The sequence below is a fragment of the Centruroides sculpturatus genome, unplaced genomic scaffold (assembly GCF_000671375.1).
Source record: "Centruroides sculpturatus isolate CEXI.00-Female unplaced genomic scaffold, Cexi_2.0 scaffold17, whole genome shotgun sequence".
Taxonomy (NCBI): domain Eukaryota; kingdom Metazoa; phylum Arthropoda; class Arachnida; order Scorpiones; family Buthidae; genus Centruroides; species Centruroides sculpturatus.
Genome location: NW_019384462.1, coordinates 909565 through 924591, shown reverse-complemented (window position 1 = coordinate 924591; position 15027 = coordinate 909565). Strand labels below are relative to the sequence as shown.

Below are 15027 nucleotides of genomic sequence, written 5' to 3'. Positions count from 1 at the left end.
TCACCCAAACTTTCACTCTGGGACCTACTGAAATCATACCTGACAATCTTGAATAATTTCTGTCTATCCATACTTATCTCTTTTGCTTCTTCCACATTCATAACTCTTTTCACACACTCTTGGCACCTTCTTTCATTCAGAATCTGTTTCTCTTTCAGATATTCTTCCACTTGTTCAACCCATCTTTCCCTCAGTCTTCCATGCCCTCTTCTTCCTTCCACATTTCCTACATACAACTTCTTACACATCTCATTTTTTGACATTCTCTCTACTCAGCCAAACCAACCTAGACATCCTTTATACACTTGCTCAATCACATTCTCTTTCACACTGCACTGCACCAACATAACTTCATTACTCACCAGATCTCTTCTTGTCACACCCCATATACATTTCAGATATCTCATCTCAGCTTTAATCAATCTGCTCATATGCTTCATCCCCCACACCCATACAACAGTATTGGGAGGACCACACTCTTGTACACAGCCATACTTGCCTTCTTCAGAAACATATTCTTATGAACCAATCACTGTGTACCCAACCACTTTCATAAAAGCATTCACTTGTCTTCCAATTTTCCTATCTATTCTGCTATTCCTCTCAAATGTGCTCCCCAAGTAGTGAAACATAATTAAAATTGGTTTATATGTTTAGTTACTGAAAATGTTTTTAAAATGCAATGTTTTGTGATTGATTATGATACATAAAAGAATAAGTCATTTTTGTTAATGTCAGATATATATCTACTTTAAAAATAAAATTATAAATTTATATTTAAATTAAATTCTAATGTTAATTATTTTTGTTTATAATGAGATAGAATATCACTAGCAAAAATTAGATATATTTTAATAATAAAAAATACTAAAATGACAGTAACAGTTATAAGTGAAAAATAGTCTGATTATCTAATTTTAAAACAGAACTAAATATCATCAGTGAAACAAATCTAATTAATTACTGTTATAAAATTCAAATTAATAAAAAAAATCTAAAAATAATCAGAAATCATCAAACAACACCAGTCACTAATGTGTAACACAGCTAGGAAGCCATAAAACATCCCAATAATATTTTTTTACATAAGCACTATAAAACTATATAAATAAATTAAAATACAAATTAAAAAAGAATAACCTAACTGTCAACATATCAAATATATTTCTATGCATTTCATTTTATTACTCTGACATAAAAATTAATCAATGTAATATATCAATAAAGTTAAGATCAGTAATAACAAATGATTTAAGAAATAATTTAAATATTCAAATGAATCCTGTTATCAAAGTTTATGAAAAACTGCTACTCTAAAAATTATATTGAAAAGTGAACAACAACTACTCAAAAGCCATATTATTTATCAAAATTGTGATCTGTTTGGTTATTTATCAAAATTATGTTTTAAATTTACATAAATTGTAATAACTTACGTTAAATTTCGTAAAGATGTTTCAGGATCATTTATAAGAAGTGTATTGACCAAGCCAAATAGCTGCATTACTCTTTCATCTTGTCTTAAATCTTCATGTCCTTTTAATAAGAACATGAAATCTTTGCCATTACTACCTATAAAAAAAAACATCATCATAATTTTATATATAATAAAATAAAAGTAAAATATTTATATTTTAAGGAAAACTGGAAAGTTGTTGCCAAAAATTAAGGTGCAGAAAAAAGGACTTTATTCAAAGATAATACAAAAAATTAACCGAGACTGTATTCCCAGCTGTTAGGTATGGCCCAGAACCAGCATTTGACCAACTTTTGAATATCCTCAAAAAAAGATGGCTGCTTGAGAGAAACAAAGTTTATCATGTTTTTTGCAGCTTCTGATTCAAGTAGCATTTCACCATTATGATGATTTTGCACACATCAAAGTAAGTAAAAAATATCTGATGGGCAAGGTTTGGCAAATATGGTGAGTGATCACAAGTTCCTCCACCTGCTAAAGGTGATGGTCATCTTGGTCTATGGTCATCTTTTCACTAGTATGTGGTTTAGTGTTATCTTGATGAAATAAAACTCTCTTCTGATTGGCTAATGATGAATGAGTTTCAATAATCCTTGTAACCAGGTTATCAAGCACATCACAGTAGCTGTCACTGTCAATTGTTTTGTCCAACAATATGTAGCAACTGTACTGTACTGTACATGATTCCTCGACAATCCCAGAATACACATAGCATTACCTTCTCATTACTCAAAGCATGCTTAGACTTGGTGTGTGATCATTCACTGGACATTATATAGGAATTTTGGATAGTTGCATTGTAATAGTTGAATAATTGAACTTTCAAAGAAATCCACATGTCTTGGAGTGTCATTTTCCCTCCAAAAAAGTGAGAAAAGTGAGTTGAAATACAGAAACAGTGAGAAAAAGTGAGTGTAATAGTGACGAAACAAAGTGAAAACATGGAAGGAAAACTCAACAAAATAGCAGTAAAAGTTGTTTTTTTCTCTTTTTAATCTGTTATGGTTAAATACATTTTAAACATTTCTGTATATTACTGTAATACAGTAGCCATTCTGTTATATCACAGATTCAAAAATATCGCATTTTTTTGGTCCTCCAAATTTTAAAATACCAATTGCCATTGAATTTCTATTTGCAACAAAATACAGTATTTCTACCATTGTCTTTGAAACTACCACTGAAGGTGAAACAACAAATTCATCAAGATCTAAATATGCAAAACAGGCAGACATATCAATTGTCATCTGTTTTAAATAATTGTCTTTTGATATAAAAAATTGCTTAATTGTTAGTTTTAAGTATCATCTCCTCATTTACAAATTTCTGTGAATTTTGAACCTTTATGAAAACTGACAGTATTTCATCAATTCACATAAAGGTGTGAAATTTCAAATTCACCACATAATGTGTAAGGAAAAGATTTCTTTAATTCTGAACAGAAAGTTTTTATACAGTAGTAACTTTATTTTGCTTTTTAGAGAATTTTTACTCTCTGTAATTTTATAAATTTTGTTTGTTCTATTATNGTTGTCAGCTTGAGAGATTAATCCCTCGGCATAGCGTGTTTTTCCCTTCTTACAAAACAGCCAAAAGCGTAGGGATGCTTAATTAAAATACTTATTTTTAATCCCCATAGATAGAAATGCAACTCTGAAGAACTAGATTTTGATTAATAATGACAATATGGCAGGAGTACATAACTTTAATTGATATTGGCTCAATTTTGGCTTCTGAATTTGTAATGAGAGGGATTTTTTAAGTGCATGAAAAATTTACATACATGAAAGGAAATTTTGTTTCCTATAACCTAACAACACTAAGTGGAAGTTGCAATTTTGAGTCCCGCTCAGAGCCAAGATTTTCTTCCAGAAAATTCTAGTCCGATAGTCTGATAATTTGGCAGATCGTTTGGCTTTAAAATTATTTTTGATTGGTCGCACATCTTAATTGAGCACGTGGAAATTACCAAAAAAGTGAGAAAAGTGAGAAAATGACCTGAAAGGTGAGAAAAGTCAGGATACTTCAAAAAAGTGAGTACAAGTGAGAAAAGTGAGTGACTCTGAGTCCTGAATCCATTTCTCTTCACAGGTCACAAAGGCAATATATGAAGAGTCAGATCTGTACCAATTTAGAGCAATACACTCTTGAAAATGTGGCCATACTTTTTCTGTTCAGTCAGGATGTGCAGCACACACTTTGTGTGCTTGATACTTAAATTCTTCAGTGCCTCACAAACTGTTGACTAAGCAAACCTTAGCTCAGAATTATCTCCTGAGTTTCAAACTCATGAGATCGACAGGGCTTTCTCCACTCTCCGCAATAAGAAATCCCCGGGCCATGACGACATCACCTCAGAGATGGCTAAGACCCTCTGGAACCTCATCCCCACTAAGCTGACAAACCTCTATAATGCTTGTCTCCGCCATGGTGTTTTTCCCCAAACATGGAAAAAGGCCAGAATTGTCCCTGTCCCCAAACCTGGACGCACTAATGAAAGCAGACCGATTTCCCTCCTGCCGGTTCTTGGCAAGGTCCTGGAACGGCTTCTTAACAATAGGCTTGTTTGGTACCTGGAAAACAACTCCATACTGCACAACTCGCAATTCGGCTTCCGTCCACAGAAATCCTCTTCTGATGCCATCCATAGGGTTATTGACAACATTGACCACCTCCTCCAAAATAACAAATATGTCTTGGCCATCAGTCTTGACATCGCTAAAGCGTTTGACAGTGCCTGGTGGCCGCTTCTTCTCCATCAACTTCGTAAGATTAAGTGCCCAGCTAACCTTTACTATCTCATACGGGACTACCTTAGGGACAGAACCGCCTTTCTACAATGTGGAGGTCACACTATCCACCGCTCTGTTGTCCGTGGCTGCCCTCAGGGCTCGGTCTGTGGACCAACACTCTGGAACATTTACTTCAACGATTTTCTCCAGCAAGACTTTGGGCACCATGATATAGTGGCCTACGCCGATGATGTTTTTCTGCTCCTTGGGAGCCGCTCTCGTGCAGCCATTGAAAAAGACGGCAACGCCATACTTGATAAGATCTTAAACTGGGGAAGAAACCACAAGCTCGTTTTTAACGCACAAAAAACTAAATGTGTCGTTTTTAATAGACCTGGCCAGCAGAATCTTTACCTTAGAGTCCCCACCATTAAAATGGGGGGACAAACCATTGCCGTTGAAAAGACCATCAAGTACCTGGGCATTGTACTCGACCACAGGCTGCTGTGGAATGCTCACGTTGAATACATCACCGAGCGCACAGGACACATCTTCAACACCTTTGCTGGCATTGCTCGTAGACGCTGGGGCCTGGCCTCTGAGGCCATGGATGCCATTTACAACCAAATCTTTGTCCCCATAATTACCTATGCCTGTGGCAGCTGGGGATGGTCTACCTGCAGGGTTCACATTAAAAGAAAACTCATCGCCGCACAACGCAAAGCCCTCTTGCACATTACGAGGGCCTATAGAACGACACCCAACTCCTCTCTTCAAGTCCTGGCAAGAAAAATGCCCATTGACAAACATATCTCCCTACAAACTAAAGTTTGGCATCTTAAATGGGGCAGCACTATCCATACAGCTACACAGGAAATTAACCATCACGACCTCGAGTGCGCCATCCACTTCTCTCGTTCCAATCACCCTGCTATCCCTAATAAATTAAACTTCTTCCAGCCTGAGCATACCGATTTAACAGTCTATACTGATGGGTCTAAATGTAACAATAATGTTGGTAGCGGTTTTGTCGCCTACCTAAACAACACCGAAATTGCGTCTGAGCGGTACAGACTTGGTGCAGACTGTACCGTCTTTCAGGCGGAAATGTACGCGATAAGCATGGCCGTGGCTTGGACTGCCTCGAACTATGATTCCCAGACTGTTACTATCATCACCGACAGCGAGTCCTCTATTGCAGCCTTAAAAAACCATTGTGACCACCCCATCTCCACCAGCATCCATAGTGACATCAACAAATCCAGCAACATTTACTCCATCTACTGGACTCGTGCCCACCAGGGCACTCTCGGTAACGAGAGGGCCGATGAACTCGCAAAGAGCGCCTGTGAAGACAACAACCTTCCAATTGTCTACAGCAAGATCAATATTAAAACTATAAAAAACATCATTCGCAACGACCTCCTCGATCTTTGGCAGGAGGACTGGGACAGACAAAATCATCCCATCACCCATCAACTCATTCCTAACATCAAGACCTTCCTTGCTATCCCCTGGTATAGACCGACCCAACGTACCAGCCAATTTCTTACCAATCACGGACGCTTCTATTCCTACCTGGCTAGATTTGTTAACTCTCCAACCTTCAGCTGTTCCCTTTGCGATGTCGAAGACGGCTGCCTTCACTATCTACTCACCTGCCCAATGCTTGAGCTTGAGAGACACCTTCTTCGCACCTCCATGGAGACACATGGTTATCACTGGCCTGAAAACCTCCACGGAATTATGAACAATAGTGACACCTATGCTGCACTACTTCACCTCATTGACATGTACTTTAAAAGGACTACTGTTGCTGCTTTCAACTGAAACCTCACTTACTGTGTTCTGTGCCTTTATTGCACATCATCCTGATATTATGTATTTTTATAACTGTATCACTAACCTCAGCATCTCATATCACTTATTTTCGCATCACTGTAATGATATGTAATTATCTATATGTATATTTTGTACAAATTGTATGTATGTATAATTCTTCTTACTGCTATGTACCCATTAATTTTATTGTCTCATATTTCATACCTTTATATTTTTATATCATTATACTTTCATATTTTCTTATTTTTCCCTATTCCCTTATTATGTATTTTATCCTACTAAATGTATCGTTATTATGTAACCATCAACTCCACTTTTCACCTGGCTATATGTGCGCCAGGATTTGTTGTACTCCAACAAGTTGTAAATAAAATAAAAATGGTAAATGTATGATCAATAATCTCAAACAACTGCTACTTCAGATCAAGATCAATCTCCTGCAATTGTTCAAGAGTATGGCTTTTCTGCAGTGTTGTAAAGCAAACCAATTTCTGACAGTGCACTTATCAGCTTAGACTGCTGCACTGAATGTTTATAATCCTGCTTTCAGCATAAATGTCCAATAAACAGAAACCACAGGCATAAAAACTAATGAAAATATTAAACTGGTTGAATGAAATACAGTATTTACATATAAGTCAAACAGTTAAGATCTGACCTGAGGAGAATATACAGAAATATAATATTCAAGCCTGTTATTTGTAAAATTTTCATCTTAAAAAAGTAGTTTGAAGGTATACATTCCACAAAGAAATACTGATAAAACACATAATCCAGTTAGTATTTAATATGAGATGGCAAATATTTTATTTTTTGGATTTTTCTTCTATATACCAATTAATCAAGAGGAAATTGTACAAATTATTACAGTATCTGACTAACTTTACTTAATAAAAAATAAATGTAGATTGATTCTCTATAAATTATCATATAATATTTTACAATATATTTACTATATTATTTATATTTATTCACCTTTAATACAAAGTTTTCTTGGTCTTTGTTTACTTGTAATAACTTGTAAAGAACTTTCAACTTTTGAGATTCTGATTACTGGCTGACTAGGATTATAACTTCCTGGAACTGCTAATTCTAAATCTCTGCACATCATCAATTTTGGTGAAACATATTGTAACTCCAATGAAGTCAGCTATTAAAAATGTATCAAACTATTACAAAACTTAAATTGATTTTTATATTTAATTCTTTTGAGAAAAAAATAACTAACTTTAAAACAATAGTTTAGGCCAGGGATGGTGAACCTTTTTATGTTTGCATGCCATATTGTAAGCATACTTAGCTTTAAAGATGTTTATGAGTGCCAAAGTTTCAGACTTTGAATAATGATATTTAAAGAAATTAAACAAATACGCTTTAATTAGAATAAATGTAAAAAAGCTGATTGAAAAAAAAAAGATCAGTTGATAAACTGAAAAGATGATTGAAAAAGACAGAAATTGTATGATACATTACGTGCCAGATGATTTCTCCTTACGTGCCACTTTGGGCACGCGTGCCATAGGTTCGCCAGCCCTGGTTTAGGCAAATGCTTATCAATTTTTATATTTAATAACAAAACAATAAATTTACTTGAGGCAGCTGTTTTGATATTCTTCGAAATACATGATAATATAAATCCCAAGCCTGTGTTAAATCTTGCATATTTCCGGTACGTTGATATCGTTTACAATGTTCCAGAGCTTCTGTTAAATCTCGTCCATAAGCCTATTAGAAAAGAGAAAATTGATTTTTATAAAAATTTTATGCATGTTTTAATTTCTACTTCAAATCACTTACTTTTTCTATTTTGCTGTTTTGCTATTATATAAAGGTTTGTTATTGGGGAGTAAAGTCATAAAGTCTATTCAATTTGTGACTGCATATAATTTAAATTTTTCATTTGATAAATGAAATTCAAGCTATTTCTAGATTAACAAATTTTTGCAACGATGGAATTTTTTAAGTAACACATGTAACTATCAGTTTAACTTAAGTGTATATTTATATTATATACTTAATCCCTTTATGCTACTGTGTATATCAAAATTGCATTAATCAAATAAAATGGTAACTTGGTACACAACCGAACAATCACGACCCAATAAAACAAATTTTCAGTTAATAATACAGGTAGCCCCCATATAACACGGTAGTTATGTTCCAAAAAATTGCCATGTTATGCAAAACAAAGAACTAGTACGAAAAGGAGGGTTAGGTTTCAAAAATTAAAAAACATGCTACTATATTTTCATAATTAAGATAAATATCTTTATTAAAATTTTTTTAAGTGATACATATTAATATAAATTAAACAATGTTTTCTTTGTCATCACTAAAAGCACTATTAACTGAGAGCGTTTTATTTTTGGCAAGTTATCGTTATCCTCTGAGCATTTTTCTGCATTATTTTCAGATTCATGCTTTACCTTTTGCAAAAAGTGTATGTAATTTTAGATTGCTTGCTTCTAGTTAAAAGATCTTTATAAATTTCCTTATATGGTGCTAAGCACTTATGGAATAAGGGAAAAACATCTGGCAACACCAGAAGCAGAAGCGTCGAGATCTGGCAAAATTGAAACAATTTTCGCGAAGGACCATGTGTATGAAGACGAGAAAAGAAAATTTACACACTGAAGTACTAATAGTTCACGAAAATAATAATTTTCGTGAACTATTAGTACTTAAGTATGTAAAAATTTATTACATTTCATGTTGTACGAGGGTTTTACCCATTTCTCGAACCGTGTCAAGAGTGAATCCGTGCTATAAAATACCGTGTTATACGGGGGATGGTACCAATTCTCGAACCGTGTTAGAGTGAATCCGTGCTATAGAAGTGCCGTGTTATACGGGGGATGGTACCAATTCTCGAACCGTGTTAGAGTGAATCCGTGCTACAGAAGTGCCGTGTTATACGGGAGTTACCTGTAAATATTTCTATTTTAATAAATGAAACTATCAAATTCACTAACATCTTATTTGACATGAAAAATATATCTATGTTAGATAAAGACAGCTGTTAAAGCACACGTTAATTAGAACCTTTACCACATATTAAAGGGGATTGCTGCAATTTATGCATTAATTCAAAAAAATTCCACATTAAGCAAGGGCTACCTATATTCTCTCACTTTTATGTATTTTTTTTTTTTTTTAACTATATTGTATTGTATTTTTATTGGATAATCTTATTTTGTATTTTTATCTTGTACTTTTTAATGTCATTATTTTGTTTGTTTTATATATGTTTTATTGCATTTTGTGTGTTTTTGTAGTTGCTGTTTTGCTATTATATAAGGGTTTGTTATTGGGGAATAATTCTTTCTTGTCCATTGAACATTATCTGTATTAATTTAAAATGAATAAATATATTTTGTGTCACTTGCCTGTTCTGCTTTAAGAATACTTTTCTCAATTTTAATATTCTTTATTTATTAATTTAAATACTTGTTGTGCTTTAAATAATTATCTGTTTATTTATGAATCTTTGCAAAAATTTTCCATCTTTGAAATTGAGATCCAACACTTTGATATTTAATTATTTGTGAATACATTTCCATTAATAACTTAAATACAGAATAAAAATTTAGGATAAAAAAAATGTTACCTGATTAAATGAAATTTCCTTCAAGGTTTGTGGTCCACGATCCATCATGTGATGAAGAGGTTCCAATGTTGCAAACATGCCCCTTATATTTCTTTCACCAAAATAAAGACGAGATGCTTCTTCTAATCCCTCATGCCATAATTCATGCCATAAAATGGCTACACGAATTAGTTCTTCACTAACCTATTTTATATAAATTGTGTTAATATCTATTTCATTAAGACTCAAATACATAAATTAGTAAAATAAATAAAATATTGTATTTACTTGCATATAAGATGAGGTTTTCATTAATTTTTCACTGTTTTAAAAACCTAGGTCATCCTATATGCACAAGTGAAAGATTCTTTGTTTTTGCAATAATTTCTGTGAACCGTGTATAGACCATGCTGCTATTATAGCAGGGAGCTATTGGGCTCAAGGTAAATGTCACTTTCAAAGATATGGTCTGAAAATAGCTTTGACGAAAGGAATGACTGGTCACTATTTCTGACTCACCAAATACCGGTCTACAGTGTATTTATTGTAAGTTGGCATCTACCGTAAACAAACTAAGACACATCCCCTTTTGTTTATTGCTTTAAACCTATGTCCATCAATTAGAAACTGCATTGCATCTCATTTGTCCGCAGAAAATAGTTTGTTATTTATAAAATCATTAATGAAATACTGGTCACTTAGCAATGATTATAAATATAGTTATTTCATATTTGTTAAATTTTTATTTTTAATAAATATTATCACATTCTGAATCATTAAAAATAAACTTTTTCCAGTCATGTGCATTATAATGTTTTGGTTTTGTTTTCCATTCATCATGTATTATTATATGACTGTATTATTATTATTATTAATATGCGCATTTGATAATATTTTATTTGTGATTAAATGAAATAAAATTAAAATTGTATTAATAAATCTAATTTTCTTCATTTTGATCTTTAAAATCACACCTCATCCTATATGCAAGTAAATATGGTACAGTACTTAATATATATTTTTGCATTAATATTATTTATTAAAACTTCAATATATACACTTCATTATATAAATTTAATATAGTATTTAAATCTATTTTTTTTTAAAGATAAAAACTTTTATTGTAATTTCAAATTTACAAATCCAACAAGAAATAGATTTCATGTTGAAATCTATTTCTTGTTGGATTTACATTATGTGAACAAATAATGTAAAACACAAATAAAGATTATTTTTCACTAAAATTTTATATAAAACAAATAAAAAAAACATCTAACATAAGATATTTTTGTATTTGAATTCAGACTACAAAGAATCCAATTCTCCCTCAAAACTGATTGTGTAGAGGTAAAAAATAAAATATTTAAAGAATAAAACTCTATTTATTTCTTTGTTTTTTAAATACAGTTTGATTATTAACTTTATTTTTCATTATCTTATTTTTACTGCCATATTTACAAATCTGAATATACAAACTTACAGGATAATGTAGCTTTTGAAACTAAAGTAAAACCAAGAATTAAACAGTTGGAAGTTAGAGTTAAGATGCTTATAAAAACTTAATACATTTACAATACATATTTTTATTTATTCATAGTAATTATTTTATTTACAAGCATTATTTTGTTTTTATACTCTTTTCATGTTTATATTTATTTACTTGCAGCATTTTATCATATTTCAATAAAAAGTATATACTTTCTACTTTGACACTGATCACTGATGTCACTGTAATGTAAGTGCAATAACTGATCCAAAATCAATAAAACGTTTATTCTATAGCTAATATTTGTGCAAAATAAGTAGCCTATACTTTCATCAAAATATAAAATGAATGTAACCAAAATTTCATCTAGATTGGACAAAAATTCCAGGAGTTATAAGAAATTCACATGCACAAACACAGAACACAGCTTTTATATTATTAATTACATGACATCTCTCTCTGACTTCTTTGCTTAAGACTAACTGTAGTAAACGCCTTAAATTTAGTCTTTGTAAGCCTTTAATCATTACATTTAATCTTTGCAATAATTGATGAACATTTCCTAAATTGATCCTCATCTTCAGATCATCATTCAAAAAATCTTTTGATACCAATGACCATTAGTTAAACTTTTTCACTTGATGGTCAAAAGACTGAATAACGAGTTTATTTTACTATTGTTTATTGTTTATAAACCATAGTAAAATAAACTATTTTATAACAATTAAAAATAAATTATTTTTAATTGTTATAGAATAGATATGAATGTTGTGTAAACAACTATTTGTATTATAAGCAGTTAAAAATGGCAATTTTTCTGTCCTTATTGATAAAGATACAGAATATATTCAATTATCAAAAATATAATGAAAATGAATATAATTAGAATTAAAATTAATCTAAAATTACCATTTTTTATAAATAAATTACAGTGTAAACAATATTAATAAAATACACTGAGTATTATTTTATAAATAATCTATAAAGTAATAATATAGTTTAAGTATACTTTATTAAAATGTAAACTAAGATAATATTGTTAGTAAAATTACCATCATTGCTTGTTGAACAAGCACACCACTATGTTCAGACATGCTCTTTAATATTTTGTTTGCTGCATTTAAACGAGCTGGAGCAGCAGATTTAGATGAAACAGTTAAAGGATAAATTAATGCTTGAGGATGACATTTGCCTATATCCAATAATAATTGATGAATTAAGTTGCTAACAGTTGGACGAGTTGTGTCAATGCGAGCTATTAATTGTGGAATAACCTGTAAAATATTATGATGATAACTGTACTGCAGATTAAAAATTTAAAAGACCAGCTTAATAATTTTAAAATATTATAAAAAATTAAATTATTATTGTCAAGATGCATTTATTTTCAATAAAATAAAACATATATATTGGATTTTGTAACAGATGCAAACAATTTATAGTAATAAAATAAAACATGTTTCAAAATTTTAACTCCTCTACTTCAGTTAAATCGAATTATTCTTTTTACTTTCTAATAACTTCTAACTAACATTCTATTTTCATTTGAATCCAGTTACTAATTCTGGTTGAAATTAATTTTAAATACCTGAAGCCATGTTTCAATAGGTACAGTCTTAACTCCATCAGAAACAGCTTCATGTACTTCAGTATACTGACCATGATCAAACCATAAAGTTAAAAGTCTGAAATAAAAAACTTGTGACATATATGACTGGAATCTTTTCACAATATTTTTATTTGAGTAAATTGTAATTAGTGAACTAATTATCATTATAAATAATTGATTTTTAACTTGGTAATATTTACAGTGATGCTAATTAACGTAACTTTAAATATAAAAATAATAATTATTAATAATCATTTACCTTAAAGTATCCTGAAGAGAATTACCATGAGAAAGAGCAATAGAATGGAAAAATCCACGTACAGCTGGAACTGCATAATTTCGTATGTGTTCTATTTTCTATAATTAAAACAGAAAAGGGTTATATAAAATAAATAAAAATTTATTGAATAAAATCTAAAAGCTTTTCCTATGAAAAACAGTAGTAATAAATATTTCTGCACTTATTTCTTGAGAATGCAATAAAGCATAATAAACTATTTGAACTAATGTTAAATTATTAGTCTTCTACTAGCTCAGCTATTATAAACCTTTAGAAATGAAAAATATGATACTTAACAACAACACTATCAATAATCAAGAATTGTATGTACACTCTAATAATTTGGAAACATTTATTTATCAATTCTTTGAACATGAAATCACCAAAATTGGTTTAATTCATTCAAGACAAAATTGGCTAATGGGAAAGTTGTTTGACTGATTTTGCTATACAAAATTCCCTTGTAGCCTGAGTAATAAAAACAATTTTGTCTCCAGATACAAAGAAATTTTCAGAGCTTAGAGTTAAATAAATTGACTATGAATGTTTGTTATAAATTTTCTGTGTGCGCTAGATAGTTCCATCCTATTAAATAAAAATTATTCATTTAAAAAAGAAGTTATTAAAATTATTTTTATATTTTATTTAGGCAACTAACTTATAATTAATTTATTTATTCATTTAATTTTCCTAGTTTTTAAAAAGAATAAAGATTAAGTTACACTTTATTACACTAAATTCAGTTCTTTCTTTGGTCACTAAAAAATATTTAAACTAATAACAGTTAAACAAAAACAAAACTTGTGGCATTTAAAAATACTGCATCCTTGTAATAGCTTAGTTATTTTATTTTTTTGTATAATTCATAATTAAAATGTAAAAAATACATAATCAACAAAAATGAACTTTAGTTAGCTCACTTTCATAATGAAAACTGGCAGAACTAGTGACAACTCCTGTAGAATTTTTTTAATACATTTAACAAGGAGAGCCTACGGCTTTGGGGTAACGGATTTTGATGATCTTTGGTGTAGAGGTAGTACACAATGTTAGTGTACTATCTGTAAAATACTAAAGTGCAATACTCAAATATAATCGAGAAAATTGAACTTAAAGTTTTGTTAGCACTTTATATATAAATTATACGTATCTCTATTCGAGCGTCCTGTGGCAGAGTGGTAACGAGTCTGATTCATAAGCTTGAGTTCTCGGGTTCGATTCTCGCGTAAAATTTTTTTTTTAATTCATAAATACTTATAATGTATTTATTTATTTACTCATTCATTTATTTCTTATTATTTATTTATTTTAATTTAATTTCTACTATTCCAAGTCTAATATTTTTATACTTTTGTTGACAATAACGGCGCATTCTTGACACCTATGTGTCAACTTTCCCATCTAATTGTTATCACTAACGGTGACCGATCTAATTATCACTAGGAGCGTTTTTTCTATCGGAGTTCTTTTTCACTCACTCTTTAACAGTTCGTTTCTAAATTTCGACACGAATAGACGTATTTGTGTAGTAAAACTTATTTTGAAAAATTATTTTATAATCAAAAAATGCCGTCAAGAGAAGCAAGTTCTTCACGTTGTGACAAAAAACTGTTGATGATAACTCTTTATACAGTGATGTAAAATACTAACTTGTAAAGTGCAAAACTCAAATATAACCAAGAAAAACGAATATAATTTACTGAAGCAATATTATATAATTACATATTGTCAGATGTACATAATCGTGAATGATACTTATGATAAAAACATTCAAAACAAAAATTCTCTGTCTACACCAAAAACAACAAATAAATGCTGCTTTTTTTAAGAGGTATTATTAACACTTTTTTCCTCACAACGTGAAGAACTTGCTTCTCTTGACGGCATTTTTTGATTATAAAATAATTTTTCAAAATAAGTTTTACTACACAAATACGTCTATTCGTGTCGAAATTTAGAAACGAACTGTTAAAGAGTGAGTGAAAAAGAACTCCGATAGAAAAAACGCTCCTAGT

General features: G+C 30.8%; 1 protein-coding gene across 1 annotated transcript in view; it reads right to left on the bottom strand.

Moving 5' to 3' along the window:
• The window catches only part of LOC111620923 (serine/threonine-protein kinase mTOR-like), a 125407-nt gene that overhangs the window by 1463 nt on the left and 108917 nt on the right, over window positions 1-15027 (bottom strand). Inside the window, exons 42-48 of the mRNA XM_023362950.1 lie at window positions 12992-13089; window positions 12712-12808; window positions 12176-12397; window positions 9659-9841; window positions 7642-7776; window positions 7027-7201; window positions 1437-1572 (exon numbers count right to left, since the gene is read on the bottom strand). Coding sequence (XP_023218718.1) covers window positions 1437-1572; window positions 7027-7201; window positions 7642-7776; window positions 9659-9841; window positions 12176-12397; window positions 12712-12808; window positions 12992-13089 — 1046 coding nt within the window. The remainder of the gene's footprint in view (window positions 1-1436; window positions 1573-7026; window positions 7202-7641; window positions 7777-9658; window positions 9842-12175; window positions 12398-12711; window positions 12809-12991; window positions 13090-15027) is intronic.